Here is an 18,486-nt window from a genome sequence, read left to right as displayed (position 1 = left end):
TTAGATGATGTATAATCACACTTCTACTTTGAATTCATAAATCCTAGAATTGGTTTTGTCACACCTTTTGTGTGTTAACAAGGATCCCTTGAGTTAGAGGCCGCTGGGGGTTTCCACGTCTGCATGGTGATAAATTCATTCTGGGGTTTAGTCTGAACTGGACAATGTGTAGAATCCTGTTGCTCCAAATAGTTTGAGCATTTTAGATAGCCCTTTAAAGTTCAAATTTACACCTACACATATACACACAACACTAGCAAGGGAACCACCAGTTGCTGCTTCCCTGAATATATCATTTGTTAACTTTGCTACCCTAAAGTTATCATTTATGTTTTGTGTGTGTTGAGAAGTCAAAGCATTTATCTTTTCAGTTCAGCAGAACTGACAGAAATTGTCTAATACAGGTCACTGTCTTTATCCCATATGGAGGTAGGTGCAGGAAAAACTGAGTTTAAGAGACCATGGTTAGCCTAAAATCTCCTTAATGGCTGTGCCAACATATGAACCGGGGACATTATCAGTCCTTCTTACACACTTCATTCATCAACATGCTTTTCAGGTTGCATAAAAACAAGACACTTATTTCTGAGTAAGTAATAGTTTGAGCTTTGGACTATAGCTTTGAATACCAGGGTTTGATTTCCCTCTCAGTCATGGAAATCAGCTGGGTGATCTTGGGCAAGTCACATACTCTCAACCCAGAAAATCACCAGATATGGACACTTTAGGACAGAAACTACTTAAAGGCACATAGCAACAACCAAACATTCATAGGACTGATCTCTTAGCCACTAACTTACAAAGGTTCTAGGAAAGTCTTGGTTTCTAGAAGTTATGTTGATAGCTTTGTAGGATACCCACTTTCCAGCAAGGACCCCAGTAAAAATGTATTTCAGAATCTTTGAGGTACCATAAAAACCGAGGTTTGGATCTGAGATCTGCCTCATCAGGCCAAAAAGAATTTGCCCACAAAAAGTGCCTGATCTTGATTTGGAGTGGATTCATCTGTCCCCTCCCCATATCATAGCCCACCCCATTTACATTAACCTCTTTGTAGTATGGAGAGACTGGGGTAGGGAAGCATTGTTCCCCCAGCCCAGTTACACATACTTAAAACTGGATGTGACTAACTGCAAAGCAACTAATCTAGCTGCATGATGAAACATATGCACAATCATTCTACATAGGGGAAATGTAATATCTCATCCAGCCTTTGCTATGAGCATTTGACAGTGCAGCATAAAGTAACTCCTGCAGGTGAAAAATCCTTCCCTCATTCTAATTTCACAAGCTTCTGATATTTAAAATCTGCTTCTCCTGGATGGTACTCATATGCTAACTGGATATCCTAAAAGTACCATGATGTGTGTTTGTGCCCTTTGCACTGTTTTGACAGACAGATTTAACTGTTCAAAGCCTTCCTTCACTTTGATCTCTATACGAACTGGGGAATTTTTCACCTGGTCAGAAATATTCCAGAACAGAGCAATTTCCAGGCTATTCACTGCTGAAAGCCCAATGGGGAAAAAAGCTATCTAGAAGATTGCTAAAGTAATGGAAAGCCTAAGAGGACAATACCTAACTCTCCCCAATCTGATTCCCTCCATGTGGTGGATTTGAGATTCCCTCCAAATGTGGTGGATTTGAGAATTATAGTACAACATATTTGGGAAACATTAATTTGTGAAAAGTTGCTGTTGTGTATAACTTGGAAATGTAACTTATCTTGGACTACAATTCCCTGGGATTCTGGGAGGTGTAACTCAAGAAAAGCCGTGTTCTGCTGTGGTGTCCAAACTGAAAACTGTACAGCTGGATACATTCTATAAGCCAGCTCTTTGCCTCTCCTGTCTGGCCTTGCTTACCCAACAGTATGATTTATATCTGCTTGTTCCCTGTGAAAGATTCCTGCAATTGCATCTGTTACTGGCTCAAGGTAGTTTCCTATCAGGCTGTTTAAATAATCTCTGTGGGAAACAGCCAATTTTTCACACTTGGTGTTGTATTCGGCTGTATTTTTCATTCGGCTGACAGCCTTGTCTGATACTCTAGGTCAGTAGTCCCCAAGCTTTTAAAACAGACTGTTGGGGGGGCCAGACTATACAAGAATGAAGTACTATTCACACTGCACATATCTTATTTGTAGTGCAAAAAATAATAATGAAAACAATACAATTTTTTAAATGAATAACAATTTTAACCAACATAAACTTACCAGTATTTCAATAGAAAGTGTGGCCCAGCTTTTGGCTGATCACATAGTCAAGTTAATTAGGACTGTTGTTGTTGTATGCTTTCAAGTCGTTTCAAACTTAAGTCAAAAGTTTAGGACGGAGGCCAAGTAAATGACCTTGGAGGGTTGCATCTGGCACATGGGTCTTAGTTTGAGGACCCCTGCTCTAGATAAAAGGACCATGCAATGAGTAAGAGATTCATAGAAAGGGTGCTTGAACTATCAGGCCTCAGTGCTAAGCCAAAAAGGCATTTTCTCTATTGGTATACAGATTCCTTTTGCAAGCGTGTAAAACATTTTGAGTGCCAGTAATGGTTTGGGTGCTGAACTGCAGCTCTGAGGACGAGGGTTTGAATCACTCAGCCATTGAAATCCTTTGAGTGATTCTGGCCAAGCTTATTTCTCAGAAGAAAGCAGTGTCATCCCCACCCCCCAATCAAATCCTGCCAAGAAAACTCTTGGTAGGGTTGCCATAAGTGTGAAACTTCTTAAGGCACAACAACAACACATCAGTGTGAGCAGGCCAACTTTTCCCAGACTAGAAAGACACTAATACTACATGAGAACAAGAAAGACCCCTAACTCCAAAAATATGAGATATCTATCTATCTATCTATCTATCTATTTAAAAGCCGAGAAGAAAATGTGCTGACATGCAATTATTTCTGCTGTGGCTAGAAAATACGATTAAACATTGTCTGCCTTGCTCTTACTTTCCCTCCTGCAAATACATATAACTTTACTAGTGTCTTTTCATAGCATTGTATTTTGTGATTTGTAACAGCCACTGAAAGATACCCCCTTCCTTGCAAATCACACACAGCTCTGCAACAATTTGAAAATCTTCCATACTTACACAAATTTTAACAATTTCAACCTCTGGCATATTCCTTTTAAAGGAAGGATAGCTTATACTGTAACACAAATTCTGTCTCTAATAAGGAAATCTTGGGCTAACAGAAGTTCTTTGGGGAAATCACAATTTTGGTCATCTTTCCCTGATCTAATGTGCTTGCAAAAATGCCGCACAGTGTCCCCTTTATGTATTCAGATGCTTTTACTTAGTATCTTTTCAACAATATGCATTCTGGGTGCAAGAGAAGTAGGCCAACAGCTACTGCATCATATACTTAGTTTAGTGCTTGGCAACTCTAGAAAGTCTATTTGATTTCCTATATTGATTTGAGCATGCCCAACAACTTTTATCTTGTGCATATTTGCTCAGTATAAATTCCACAGATTGGATAAAGAAGCAGTTGAAATTTCCAGCTTGTGTAATATTTTGGTCTTTTGTGGCCTTTGGGTTTTGTTTGTTACCTTCAGCTGTCGAAACACGTATGCATATTTTATTGGAAGGCATTTTCATGTGACTTTGATGGCACTCTTTATAAATTAGCAATATCCCAGTAGGTCTGGCTTCTCAAGAACACACTACCAGATTAACTTGCTGACTACTTGGAAGAGACAATGGAAAGAGCTTGGGTCTTGCTGCTATTCACCTGTATTTTGGCAGAGTCCTTTGCCAGTCCAAGGGGACTCATCTTCAATCTGGTAAGAAGCCACTGGTCAGTTTTATGTTATATATATATATATATATATATATATATATATATATATATAGAGAGAGAGAGAGAGAGAGAGAGAGAGAGAGAGAGAATCCGTAAGTTTTGATGGCCATTTTTAAATCAATCTCCACAAATTAGTGTGGAGATACTTGGACTTACAGAGAAAAACATTAATACGAAAGGTGGCTTGGATGTAAATATGAACTGCTGAAATGATTGTATGTCAGTCACACATAAGAGTTATAAGTCACTATTTGTCAATTCAGTAAATGGAAACTGTAAGATATCAGTGATATTATGATGCCACGTGTTACCCTAATACAGTGGTTCTCAACCTGTGGGTCCCCAGATGTTTTGACCTTCAACTCCCAGAAATCCTAACAGCTGGTAAACTGGCTGGTATTTCTGGGAGTTGTAGACCAAAACACCTGGGACCCACAGGTTGAGAACAACTGTCCTAATACTATGATTGATGTACTTGTGAGATGTTTTAAAATCTGCCCAATTCATCCAAAGCTTAAACATTACATGAGACATGTTATCATATAAAAAGATGAATACATCTGTCTAAGATAAAAAGCAGAAGGAGAAGTCACTGACATCTAGCCTGTTGTTTGCATTTCATCGAATTCTATTTCTCTTACAGGACAATGGAGAGCTATGTATGCAAAGCCTCCAGTGCAAAAGCGGATGCTGTCATAGAACAAGTGGGTTAAGTTTGGCACGTTGTTCCGACAAAGCAGCTGAGAATCAGGAATGTTCCCGGAAGGTACAAGCTGCATTGCTTACAGTTTAGTTAATACTAATTGTCTGATCCTTCTGCAGAGGAAGGAAAAGCTGGTGGGCATCCAATGGGATCCAAGAAGAGACATTGCTCAAGATACTCATAAGATGGTTACTCATTGGTTGCAAGCCTAATATGTTTGATCTTCATATTTAACCTTCTTTTTCCTTTCTTGAATTATTGTAAGGTTTTCATTTGCTCAATAATTTTGTGTGTGTCAGTAACGAATTGAGACACTGCAAGTCGTTTCTGATGTGAGAGAATTGGCCGTCTGCAAGGATGTTGCCCAAAGAATGCCTGGATGTTTTGATGTTTTTACCATCCTTGTGGGAGGCTTCTTCATGTCCCCGCATGCACCCGGAGTTGACAAAGGGAGCTCATCTGCACTCTCCCCAGGTTGGATTCAAACCGGCAACCTTCAGGTCAGCAATCCAACCTACAAGTCATCAGTCCTGCCAGAACAAGGGTTTAACCCACTGCACCACCTTAAGCTCAGTAAATCACTTGAGTTTCTGGATCAAAATTTTCTGAAGTTTGGTTCTAAGTAGAAAAGGTATAAAAGTATATAAAACTTTTATTGTAGTAAACACATTGGTTTACTACAATAAACAATCATCTTTAGTAGATGCTAAAATGTGTTTTTTGGAAAGATTATGGGCCTAACAAATTAGAGATCTGGACTCTAACAAAACAAATTTCAACAGGAAGAAATGCATGGTTATACACTTTGGTAGAAAAAATGAAATGCTTATCTATTGGATGGGTGACACCTGATTTGAGAGCAGTCCATGTGAAAGAGGTCTATAAATCCTAATAGACAAGGAAGGAACTGAACAAGAATCAATAGTGCGATGCAACACATAAAAAAGCTAATGCGATTCTAGGTTGCATCAATACTATTGTGTATAGATCAAGGAAAAAGAATATTCCCATTCTATTCTGCTTTGATCAGACCTCATCTGGAATACTGTGTCCAGTTCCGGGGACCACAATTCAAGAAAGATATTAACAAACTGGAATGTGTCCAGGGAATGGTGACCAAAATGATCAAAAGTTTGGAAACCAAACCCTGTGTGTAGGGAGCAGGGTACATTTAGCCTCCAACAAAGAAGGCTGAAGGGGGGGGGGGGGACTAGATACAGTAGAGTCTCACTTATTCAAGCTAAACAGGCCGGCAGAAGCTTGAATAAGTGAATATCTTGGATAATAAGGGGGGATTAAGAAAAAGCCTATTAAACATCAAATTAGCTTATGATTTTACAAATTAAGCACCAAAACATCATGTTATACAACAAATTTGACAGAAAAAGTAGTTCAATACGCAGTAATCTTATGTTGTAATTACGGTATTTACGAATTTAGCACCAAAATATCATGATATATTGAAAACATTGACTACAAAAATGGCTTGGATAATCCATAAGCTTGGATAAGCGAGGCTTGGATAAGTGAGACTCTACTGTAGTTATGTTTAAACATTTGGGAGGATGTAATCTTGGAGATGGAGAAAACTTGTTTTCTGCTGCCCCAGAGACTACAACCTTGAACAATGGATTCAAACAACAGAAAAAGAAATTCAACGTAAACATTAGGAAGAATTTGCAGAAAGCAAGAGCTACTCAACAGTGGATTATACTGTCTTGGGGTGGATGGAATCTCCTTCTAGGGAGCTCTTTAAGGAGATGCTGGGGGGGGCATCTATTGGGAATTATTTGATTGTATATCCTTGAACAACAGAGGGTTAGACTAGGTAGCCCTTGTGGTCTCTTCCAACTTTAAGATTCTATGAAATTAGAAAAATTCTTTTTTAACAACTCCCGGAAACCTCCAGCTAGCACAAACAGTTGGAAAGGATTCTGGGAATTCGCATCTCCCTACAAAGGAAGTTTTTCAAGTTTTGATCTTGTAAAGTTCTGTGTTCTGATTGGCATTTCCATATCTCTTGCAGCATATTTATGGAATATACTACAGGTGTCCCTGTGAGAGTGGCTTAACTTGTGATGCAGACTGGACAATTGTGGGAGGTATCACCAACTCTGACTTTGGCATCTGCAAGGACCCAGCAAAAAGAAAGTGAAGACACACATTAAAGATGTTTATGCTCATCTCCTTCTGTCAGCTTTGTGGCTGCTAATGATTATTTCTGCTCCAAAAGGCATTCCAACATAGTTGCACAGCTTTTTAAACAAATTCATGAACCATCACTCCCCCTCACCATAATCTTGCATTTGCTTAAGGTGAAAATACTTTCAAAAATACCTCTAATTCAGAATGCTGGGAACCCTCACTTTTATAGCACACTATCTTGGAGACCCAACAATGCCCGGGTTATTTGAAAATGGCATTCTTTGTCTTTGAATGTTAGGTATTCTCAGTTTAGATTGGGTGAACTACAATTCCCAGAATCATGGGTCAATCCTCCCCAAACCCCACCAGTGTTCAAAGTTGGCCATTTGGTTCTGCGTACCAAGTCTGGTCCAGATTTGTCGTTGGCTGGTCATCGCCTGGCTGCAGTGCTCTCTGGATGGGGGTGAACTACTACAACTCCCAGATTCCCAGGGCAATTGTCCTGAAACATCTGTCAGTATCCACAGTAGGCTACGTTGAGTCTGTGTGCCAAGTTTGGTCCAGATCAGTCGTTGGCTGGGTTCAGTGCTCTTTGGATGCAGGTGAACTACAATTCCCAAAATCAAGGTCCATTCCCACAAACCTCTGCAGTATGTTCAGATGGTCATGAGGTTTCTTTGTGTGAATTTTGGTCCTGGTCCATTGTTGGTGGGGGTCACTGTTTCTCTGGATGCAGGTGAACTATAACTCCCTTTTCCCCAAACTTGTCCAATATGTTTTCTTGGTTATGGAGGCTCTGAGTGCCAATTTTGGTCCTGGTCCATCATCGGTGGGGTTCGGAGTGTTCATTCATTGCAGGTGAACTATAAATCCCAGTACCTACTACTCCCTTGCAGTTGAACTATAAATCCCAGTACCTACTACTCCCAAATGTCCATGCCAAATCCCCTCAAAACGCACCAATATTCAAATCTGGGCATATCGGGTATGCATGGCAAGTTTGGTCCAGACCCATCATTGTTTGGATTCATAGCGTTTTGGGTGTAGGTGAACTACAACTCCTCTAAATTCCCCAGTAGGAGTCACAGTACTCTGACTTGATGCAGGGTGAACTACAACTTCCACCATGCGGAGTCAATCCCCCAAACTCCTCCAGTAAGTTTAATTGCTACTCAGTTCTGCTCTGTTTGTTATGCAGACAGATTTAAAAGGGAAGGGCAGTAGGCGGAGTCATGCAAATTCCACACCAATGGAGAACCCTGGGATGCCTGCCTGTGGTGGAAGAAAATGCAAAATCTAGGATGAAATGGTCCCCATATGAAAGCATTCCTTGGGTGGTGGGCCGTAGTGTTTGGGGAGGACATTGGCAGGGGTTGGACTACATGTTCATGGCGCTCGCTGTAACCGCAATGTCCTGGGAAGGAATGACTTGGTGGATCCTCAGCACTGGGAAATATAGCCTCTTTGTGGAGGCTGTCAGCTGTCTGTGTGAGCGGACCCACATGCCACATACACACATACAGGTTTTCACTTTTATTATGTGGATATATAGATATAGATATAGATATTATACCATATTCATGCTATTTTCTCCCAATATTTTTATACATCCATTCAGTTTACATGTCTGTACTTTTATTCACATTTTTGATGAAAAAAACAAAACAATAATGGATAAATGCTCTAGCATATTTAATCATCTAGGGTAGCCTTAACAAACCAGGTACCTTTCAGATGTACGGAATTACACCTTCTATCACTCTGCGTCAGAATGATTTGTTGCTGAGGACTGTGGGTATGGGAAGTCATTGGGTTTGGCAATGTTGATTTGGATGGCCTGTTTGTTTATCTCAGCTTTGTTAGAAAGAGAATCCACTGATAAAAGAAGGAGAGGAATAATCCGAATTTATTTATTTATTTATCACATTTGTACCCCGCCCTTCTCAACCCCGAGGGGGACTCAGAGTGGCCTTACACATCGGCAACCATTCTATTGGTATATGTCAAGCAAAATAATGATGTTTCCCCTCATATTTATACCTGTTCCAAGTCTTACCAGATAGAATCCCCAACAAAATAATCAAGTACCAGGACTACTCAATAAAAACTTGGATAGCAGAAGCAAATAAAAATAGAATTGCCAATTCAATATTTTACTCACCATAAGGTAATGGAAGATTGGAGGGGGGAGCACCAAGTCTACAGGATTATTTTGAGGCCTGCCAATTAATAAAAGCGTTAGAATTTGACTTCGATGATTCAAGAAGATGGGTAAAATTGGAAAAAAAAACCAATAAACTGATGGGATCATAGCCTGTGCTTAAAAGGATAGGTGGACAATAACACTCTAAGAGATATTAAAGAGGGCCCAATGATCTCATTCATGGAGTGTTAGAAAAAATAACAAGGTAAATTTTCAATAAATAAAAGAGATATACTCCCAATAGAGTTTCTAGACAATAAAAAGGAACAGATATTTGGCAAAGTGACAACAAATTTAAAACAAAATGGAATGAAATTGATAAGAAACCTCCTAAACCCAGATGGGACAATAAAGGATTGGAAGACAGTAAAGGACAATTGTGGTCAATGTAACTGGCTTCTATGGAATGGTTTAAAACAATGGATTATAAACTGAAGGAAAAAGGAAGGACCAAAAACAGATTTTCACCAAATTTTAAAGTGGAAACTAGAAAAGGAAAAAGTCTTGATGGGTTTCATATACAAGAAATTAGTTGGGAAACAATATAAATTGAAATAAACATTGGCCGAGATATGGAAAGAGGACCTGAATAGCAATGAGTCAGACACTGAACACTAGATCAATTAAATTAAAAAAAAACCAAGTACATAAGAACTTTAGTTGTTTATTTGTTCAGTCTCTTCTGACTCATCGTGACCTCATGGACCAGCCCACGGCAGAGATTCCTGTCGGCCGTTGCTGCTCCCAGTTCGTTCAAGGTCAAGCCAGTCACTTCAAGGATCCCATCCATCCATCCATCTAGCCCAGGGGTCCCCAAACTAAGGCCCTCCGAGGTCATTTACCTGGCCCACGCCCTCAGTTTTATAATATAATATATTCTATATACATATAATATTGATAATAATATTATAATGTAATACAATACAATAATAATACCATATAATAATATTAATTATATATTCTATATTACACATAATATTACTAATAATATTACAGTATAGTGGTATAGTTCAATATAGTAATATATAATGCTAATATTGTGCTATGCTAATAATATAATATATTGTGTGTACATATAATTTGTAAGCCACTCTGAGTCCTCTTTGGGGTGAGAAAGGTGTGATACAAATGTAGTAAATAAATGCAGTAAATAATAAATAAATAAATAAATAAATAAATAAATAAATAAATATTTGGGCTCACCCAAAGTCTGAAATGACATGAAGGCACACAACAACAACAACAACAACAACAACAACAACAACAACAACAACAGCAACCCTAATTAACTTGACTATCTCATTGGCCAGAAACAGGACCACACTTCCCATTGAAATCCTGATAAATGTATGTTGGTTAAAATTGTTTTTATTTTTAAATATTGTATTGTTCTTTCATTGTTGTTGTTGTTGTTGTTGTTGTTGTTGTTGTTGTTTTTACACTACAAATAAGACATATGCAGTGTGCATCGGAATTTGTTTGTATTTTTTTCAAATGATAATCCGGCCCCTCAACAGTCTGAAGGATTTTGGACCGGCCCTCGGCTTAAAAAGTTTGAGGACCCCTGATCTAGCCCTTGGTCGGCCTCTCTTCCTTTTTCCTTCCATTTTCCCCAGCATCATGATCTTTCCCAAGCTTTCCTGTCTTCTCATTCTGTGGCCAAAGTACTTCATCTTTGCCTCTAATATCCTTCCCTCCAGTGAGCAGACGGGCATTATTTCCTGGAGTATAGACTGGTTGGATCTTCTTGCGGTCCAAGGCACTCTCAGAATTTTCCTCCAGCACCACAGTTCAAAGGCGTCTATCTTCCTTCACTCAGCCTTCCTTATGGCCCAGCTCTCGCATCCATAGGTTACTATGGGGAATACCATTGCTTTAACTATGCGGACCTTCGTTGCCAGTGTGATGTCTCTGCTCTTCACTATTTTATCAAGGTTGGCCATTGCTCTCCTCCCAAGAAGTAAACGTCTTCTGATTTCCTGGCTGCAGTCTGCATCTGCAGTGATCTTCGTGCCTAGAAATATAAAGTCTGTCACTGCCTCCACGTTTTCTCCTTCTATTTGCCAGTTATCAATCCGTCTGGTTGCCATAATCTTGATTTTCTTGATGTTTAACTTCAACCCAGCTTTTGAACTTTCTTCTTTCACCTTGGTTAAAAGGCTTCTCAGCTGCTCCTCACTTTCAGCCATCAGAGTGGTATCATCTACATACCTAAGGTTGTTAATGTTTCTTCCAGCAATTTTAACTCCGGCCTTGGATTCGTAAAGCCCCGCACGTCATATGATGTGTTCTGCGTACAAGTTGAATAGGGAAGGTGAAAGTATGCAGCCCTGCCATACTCCTTTCCCAATCTTGAACCAGTCTGTTGTTCTGTGGTCTGTTCTTACTGTGGCTACTTGGTTGTTATACAGATTTCTCAGGAGACAGACAAGGTGACTTGGAATCCCCATACCACCAAGAACATGCCACAGTTTATTATGATCCACACAGTCGAAGGCTTTAGAATAGTCAATAAAGCAGAAATAGATGTTTTTCTGAAACTCCCTGGCTTCCTCCATTATCCAGCGGATATTGGCAATTTGGTCTCGTTCCTCTATCTTTTCTAAACCCAGCTTGTACATCTGGCAACTCTCGCTCCATGTATTACTAGAGTCTTCCTGGTAGGATATTGAGCATTACTTTACTGGCATGTGAAATAACTGCCACTGTATGAAAGTTTGAGCATTCTTTAGCGTTTCCCATTTTGGTATGGGAATATAAATTGATTTTTTCCAATCTGATGGCCATTCTTGTGTTTTCCATATTTGCTGGCATATGGCATGCATCACCTTGACAGCATCATATTTCAAGATTTTAAACAACTCAGCTGGGATCCCGTCGTCTCCTGCTGCCTTGTTATTAGCAATGCTTCTTAAGGCCCAGTCAACCTCACTCCTCAGGATGTCTAGTTCACTCACCACACCGTCAAAGCTATCCTCAATATTATTATCCTTCCTATACAGATTGTCTGTATATTCTCACCACCTTTTCTTGATCTCTTCAGCTTCTGTTAGGTCCTTGCCATCTTTTTGCCTGAAATTTACCTCCAATGTTTCTGATTTCCTGAAGAGGTCTCTCGTCCTTCCTATTCTACTGTCTTCTTCCACTTCCATGCATTGCTTGTTTAAAAATAGTTCCTTGTCTCTTTTGGCTAACCTCTGAATTGTGCATTTAATTGAGCATATCTCTCCCCCTATCACTGTTTCCTTTCGCCTTCCTTCTTTCTTGGCCTACTTCCAGTGTCTCAGCAGACAACCATCTTGCCTTCTTGGTTTTCTTTGGGACGTACTTTGTTGCCACCTCCTGAACAATGTTGTGAACTTCTCTCCATAGTTCTTCTAGGACTCTATTTATTAAATCTAGTCCCAGAAATCTATTCTTCACCTTCACTGTATATTCACTAGGAATGTTTGTGAGATCATATCTAGCTGGTCCGTGAATTTTCCCCAATCTCTTTAGTCTGATTCTAAATTGTGCAATAAGAAGTTCGTGATCTGAACTACAGTCAGTTCCAGGTCTTGTTTTCACCGACTGGATGGATGTCCGCCACTTTTGACTGCAAAGGATGCAGTCAATCTGATTTCGGTGTTGACCATCTGGTGAAGTTCATGTATAAAGCCATCTTTTAGGTTGCTCGAAGAGAGTGTTTGTTATGCACAGTGAATTTTCCTGGCAAAATTCTATCAGCCTACGTCCCGCTTCATTCTGTTGTCCCAAACCATGCATATTTGTGATCCCGGTTATCATTTGACTGCCCACCTTATCATTCCAATCTCCTGTAATGAAAAGAATGTCTCTTTTTGGTGTATTATCCAATAGGTGCTGCAGATCCTCATAGAACTGATCTACTTCTGCTTCTTCAGCAGCTGTGGTTGGGGCATATATTTGGATCACTGTGATGTTAAACAGCTTTCCTTGAACTCGAATTGAGATCATTCTATCATTTTTTGGTTGTATCCAAGCACTGCTTTAGCAATTTTATTATTAACTATGAAGGCTACTCCATTTCTTCGGTGTTCCTCTTGTCCACAGTAGTAGATTTGGTGGTCATCTGTTGTAAAGTGGCCCATTACAGTCCATTTCAGTTTACTGACTCCCAGAATGTCTATTTTTAATCTTGACATCTCACCAATAACCACATCCAATTTGCCCTGGCTCATAGATCTTACATTACATAAGAACTAGAGGAACACAAAAGAAAATACTGACCAAATGGTATAGAACCCCAATTAAATTAGCTTACATAACTAAATCAGTCACAAAATTGTGTTGGCACAGATGTGGAGAAATTGGCTCCTCTGTGCATAAGTGGTGGCAATGTGACAAAGCACACAAGTTTATAACAAGGTAAATAAGGAAATTGATGAATTAATAGGGCATTAATTGATGTTGAATAACAAAGAATTATTTACTCAGAAACTAAACAAGAACAAAAACATTAACGATTGGGCAGAAATTATAAAATACATGACAATTGTGGCCACAGCAACTGTGGCCTTGGGTTTAAAAGAGCATAGAAAGTACTGTTCCTGGAGGGTGCAGTGAGAGGGGGCATGGAGGGGAGTAATATCAATAGACACAGGTGGGAGATAAATGTGAATCGGCAATGTTAAGAATATTAAGAGAACAACATTTTTGCATGAATTTGAAATGGTGACTGGTTTTGATATGATTCTACCTCTATTTACAATAAAAAAAACATTAATATAAAAAAACCAGGTGCCTTCCAGATGTACGGAACTACAACTTTTTAAAATCTCTGCATCCAGAATGATTTGTTGCTGATGACGGTGGGTATTAGAAGTCATTGGGTTTGGTAATGTTGATCTGGATGGCCTGTTTGTTTATCTCAGCTTTCTTAGAAAGAGAATCCACAGATACAAGAAAGAGAAAACAATGCCTTCCCATCTCCAATCTTCCTTATTCTACCCTGTCTGAGATATAGCTAAAGTAATAGAAATATCAGGTTCCATATTTTAGCCTATTAGCCCTGATATAATACATTTTGAGTTTATATTGAATGTGGGTATAAAAGGGGATGCTTTGTATTTGTGAGTTCTCTGACTAAACATTTGCCAATTCTGCAAGAAATTTATTGGGGTTTGGTGTCTTCTTATTCACTTCAGTCAGTAATGGGTCCTACTGTGTCTGAAATAGAGGCTATTTAGCAAACATGGCAAAAACATTAGAAATAGTTAGGTTTCTGACTTCCGGGTACGGCGGCATGGCAGCTGGCTGAGTAGCTCGAGAGAGCTTTTGAGCACCAGCCTCTCAGATCATCCAGGTGGAGCAGAAAGCTCCCTCCCTGAAGTGGATTGAAACCTAAGGGGAAGCTAAATCCAACAGGACCCCCACCGATGATCCTAAGTGCTATTCTCCCTCAAGGAGGATAGCCAGAAGGATCCGGATGAGGGGCCAATGGGTAGCGGGAAGGGATGAGGCTGCATGAGTGGAGCAATCCGATCCCGGCTACAGCAACCTAGCCGTACTTTTTGCTGAGAACGAAAATGGAGACATGATGGAGACATGATGGACATGATGGAGACATGAAACGTGAGTGTACGAAGCAGAAACCTATATGTGCTGTATGTGTTTAAGACTCAGGAGAAAAGGGAGAAGAGACTGAGACTAATTGGGACTAATTGGAAAGGACAAAGAGGGGGGAGCCCAAACACCCCCGTGATTATAAAATATATTGGTGCTGCATTATATGACCAACTGGCAAGCTTAACCAAAATTATCTAGAAGAACTATCCAAAAACATTAATACGAACGGACACAACGGAAGAAATTGGCTATCTGGTTAACTCAAATAATTTAGAAGATCTGGCAAAGAAAAAGGGTGAGAGATTAATCTCCTGGAAAATCAGATAAGAGAGCCAAAGCTGACCTTGAGAAGGGATTGTTGTGTCTATTGAGTCGCCGCACCAGCAATGCCACACTAAAGCCACACCAACGCGCAGTATGAGGCAATACAGACCAGTGCAGAGGGAAGTACCCAGAATGAATTGAGGTGAGTGACAGGAAGGGAAGACAAGAGGAGACACAGGAAGAGGAGGAGGAGAGACGAGAAACCGGAAAGAGGGAGAAAGAGGGCCTGAAAACGAAGGTAATACATCCAGAGCAGTAGAAAAAGAAGGAGCAGCACTCCTAGAGAGGCTGCAAAGAAGCCACGCAGCAGAAGTAAATATAATAAAAAAGCCTCATCTTAAGAAGATAAGGGCCGAGTTAGTAAGACGAGGACGAGAAGCAGACAAGGTCAGCGGCAAGATCGAGGACGAGAAGCAAACGAGTACAAGGACGAGAAGCAGATGGGTTCAAAGAACAGATGCGGAAGAGAAGCAGACGAAGGACAAGGGGGGACAAGAAAGAAGGCCAACCTGGTTGTTCCCAGGGCGGTAATAAAAAGTCGAAGAAATTGCAAAGAAGAAGTAAGGTAAAAAGGGTCAGAGAAGAGAAACCCAAATGGCTCAAAAACAAGTTTTATCAAAACATTAAAAGAAAAAAAAATATTGGCACAAGAATTTGAGGAATTAATCATCATGGGAGATTTCAATAGGATAATAGATCCCAAAATTGACAAAAAAGGGGACCCAAAAGGGAAAAAGAAAACAAAAACAGGAAAATTACCAATAAATTTTATGAAATTTTTACAAAATTGGGACCTAAAGGATGCGTGGAGAACCCACCATCTAAAAGAAAAAGACTACACCTTTTTTTCAAATAGACACGGGACATGATCCCGAATTGACATGGCATGGATGTCAACATCACTAATACCCAAGATTTCAAAAATTAAAATCTTACCAAGAAACCATTCAGGCCACTGCCCTCTAGAATTTATAATAAATAAAATTCAGAAATCACGAACATGGAGACTTAACGGTAACTTATTAAAATAAGACGTAGACATTAAGAAAAACAAAAAAAATTCTTATGGAATACTTTAGCATAAATGATTCCGAAGAGGTATCACTGCAAATAATCTGGGATGCCAGTAAGGCCGTCATGTAGGGACATTTTATACAATAAAATGCCCCCAAAAAAAACAAACAGAGAAGAGAAGCTCTCAATAAAGTATTAGACGAAATTAAGTCTGGGGGGAAAAAATTAAAAGAAAATCCAAATGATAAAAGAGTAAAACATGAATTAGATATTCTGAATAAACAAAAAACAAATTAGGAAATAGAAGAAATAGAGAAACAACTCGGGTTTATAAAACAACAACAATTTCAACATGCAAACAAACCATGTAGCCTGGAAGATTAGGAAAAAAATTAGGAAAAAAAGACAGACCCAATGCATAACAGAAATACAATCGGAAGGAAAGCAATATGTTACCAAACAGGAGATAACCAAACAATTTAATAGATTTTACAGTAAACTTTATATTAAGGACCAAATAAGAAAATAAGAAATATCCATATTCATAGGCAAACAAAAATTAGAAAAAATAATAGAGCAACAAAGGGAGTTATGAAACAAAGAAATTTCAGAACAAGAAATTTAAAAAATAGGAATTGACGGAAATAAAGCACCAGGTCCGGATGGACTCACAGGGATATACTAGAAGGTCTTCATTGAAGAAATAACCCCACACTTGAAAAAAATTATGAATAGGATTCTTGATAATAATGAGATACCAGATTCATGGAGATTCGCTACAATTACAATGATTCACAAAGAAGGTCAGGACCCTCTAAATGTGAAAAATTACAGGTCCATCTCATTATTGAACCAAGACTATAAAATATTTACAGGAATACTAGCTGACAGGATGAAGGAATTCTTGAAGGAATGGATTAAGAAGGAACAAGTAGGGTTCTTACCGGGAAGACAGCTGAAAGATAACGTAAAAGAAATTATAAATATTATTGAATTTTATGAAAAAAGCAATAAAGAAGAAATTGCATTATTAGCGATCGACATAGAAAAAGCTTTTGATAATCTAAATTGGGATTATTTTAAACTATTAATCAAAGAATTGGACATAGGTTTTAAATTTAACAATGCAATCAACAGAATTTATGACAAACAAGAGGCCAAAATAAGAATAAATACAGTAGACTCCAAATTCTTCAAAATTTCAAAAGGAACCAGACAAGGCTGCCCGCTCTCCCCATTATTATTTATTTTCGCATTAGAAATACTACTTAATACTATAAGGGAAGATACACAATTAAAAGGCGCAAAAATTAAAAAGGAAAACTATAAGATCAAGGTATATTCAGATGATCTGATCTGCATAATAGAAGAACCGATCAAAACAGTAGGGAACTGGCTGGAAAAATTTGAAAACTTTGGGAAATATCGGGACTTAAAATAAATATGAACAAAACTATGTTACTAACAAAGAATATGATGAAGAACAAACAATCTGAGCTGACAGAAATTTCAGGAATTAAAATTAGTAAAAAGATAAGATATTTAGGTATAACACTAATGGCCAAGAACTCACAACTGATAGAAAATAATTATGACTCAAAATGGAGAGATTTTCAGAAAGACCTAGAAAATCGGAATGATCTTAAATTATCACTACTGGGGAGAGTGGCAGTAGTCAAAATGACAATCTTACCCAAGATGCTCCTCCTGTTCCAATGTATTCCGATAATTAGAAACATACAAAGATTTAAAAAATGGAACAAAGACATAAATAAAACTGAGAATCAAAAGAACTTCTATGATAAATGGAAAAAAAAGAGGCGGACTAGCCTTACCAGAATTACAGCTACCCTGTTTCCCCTAAAATAAGACATCCCCAAAAAATAAGACCTAGTAAAGTAGTTTTGCTGAATTGCTAAATATAAGGCCTCCCCCAAAAGTAAGACCTAGCAAAGTTTTTGTTTGGAAGCATGCCCGGCGCCCACCAAACAAAACACCATAGCATGCAGGATTGGTAAATGTACATACCAGTTGTATATGGAAATAATGATAGTACAGTAGAGTCTCACTTATCCATCATTCGCTTATCCAACGTTCTGGATTATCCAATGCATTTTTGTAGTCAATGTTTTCAATACATCGTGATATTTTGGTGCTAAATTCGTAAATGCAGTAATTACTACATAGCATATTGAACTACTTTTTCTGTCAAATTTGTTGTATAACATGATGTTTTGGTGCTTAATTTGTAAAATCATAACCTAATTTGATGTTTAATAGGCTTCTCCTTAATCTCTCCTTATTATCCAACATATTCACTTATCCAACGTTCTGCCGGCCCGTTTATGTCGGATAAGTGAGACTCTACTGTATCAAGAAATTCTTGACAGAAGTCACAGTTTGTCTGGTTTGGCTATGTTGGTTTGTGATGACAACTACTGTACAGTAGAGAATAAATGTTCATTTTTTTGTTCAACAATAAATGTAAATTCTTCTTCATGGAAAAATAAGACATCCCCTGAAAATAAGACCTAGCACATCTTTGGGAGTAAAAAAATAATATAAGACACTGTCTTATTTTCGGGGAAACACGGTATACCACGAGGCCTGCTGCTTGATGTGGATTCGAGATTGGACAATGCTAAAAAACCCCAAATTATTGACGCTAGGGAGGTAGACTTACGAACTGGCTGGCATGCCTACTTGTGGT

The 18,486-nt window shown here is 38.7% G+C and overlaps 1 protein-coding gene across 1 annotated transcript; it reads left to right on the top strand.

Moving 5' to 3' along the window:
- The first annotated feature begins 3,600 nt into the window (after positions 1-3,600).
- clps (colipase) lies at positions 3,601-6,687 on the top strand. Its single transcript, XM_003226487.4, has 3 exons — positions 3,601-3,784; positions 4,445-4,567; positions 6,531-6,687. The coding sequence occupies exons 1-3, from the start codon at positions 3,701-3,703 to the stop codon at positions 6,657-6,659; spliced, it is 336 nt and encodes a 111-aa protein (XP_003226535.1). The 5' UTR covers positions 3,601-3,700; the 3' UTR covers positions 6,660-6,687.
- Positions 6,688-18,486: the final 11,799 nt, after the last annotated feature.

This window comes from Anolis carolinensis, chromosome 4, assembly GCF_035594765.1.
Source record: "Anolis carolinensis isolate JA03-04 chromosome 4, rAnoCar3.1.pri, whole genome shotgun sequence".
NCBI lineage: Eukaryota > Metazoa > Chordata > Lepidosauria > Squamata > Dactyloidae > Anolis > Anolis carolinensis.
Note: the sequence above shows the minus strand (reverse complement) of the source record. Positions and strands in the feature narration are given on the sequence as shown.

Excerpts from the sequence above, each read along its gene's own strand:
- clps (XM_003226487.4), top strand. The coding sequence starts at position 3,701 with ATGGAAAGAGCTTGGGTCTTGCTGCTATTCACCTGTATTTTGGCAGAG. Across the intron at positions 3,785-4,444 it reads GGGGACTCATCTTCAATCTG|GACAATGGAGAGCTATGTAT; the intron begins GTAAGAAGCCAC and ends TTTCTCTTACAG. Across the intron at positions 4,568-6,530 it reads ATCAGGAATGTTCCCGGAAG|CATATTTATGGAATATACTA; the intron begins GTACAAGCTGCA and ends TATCTCTTGCAG.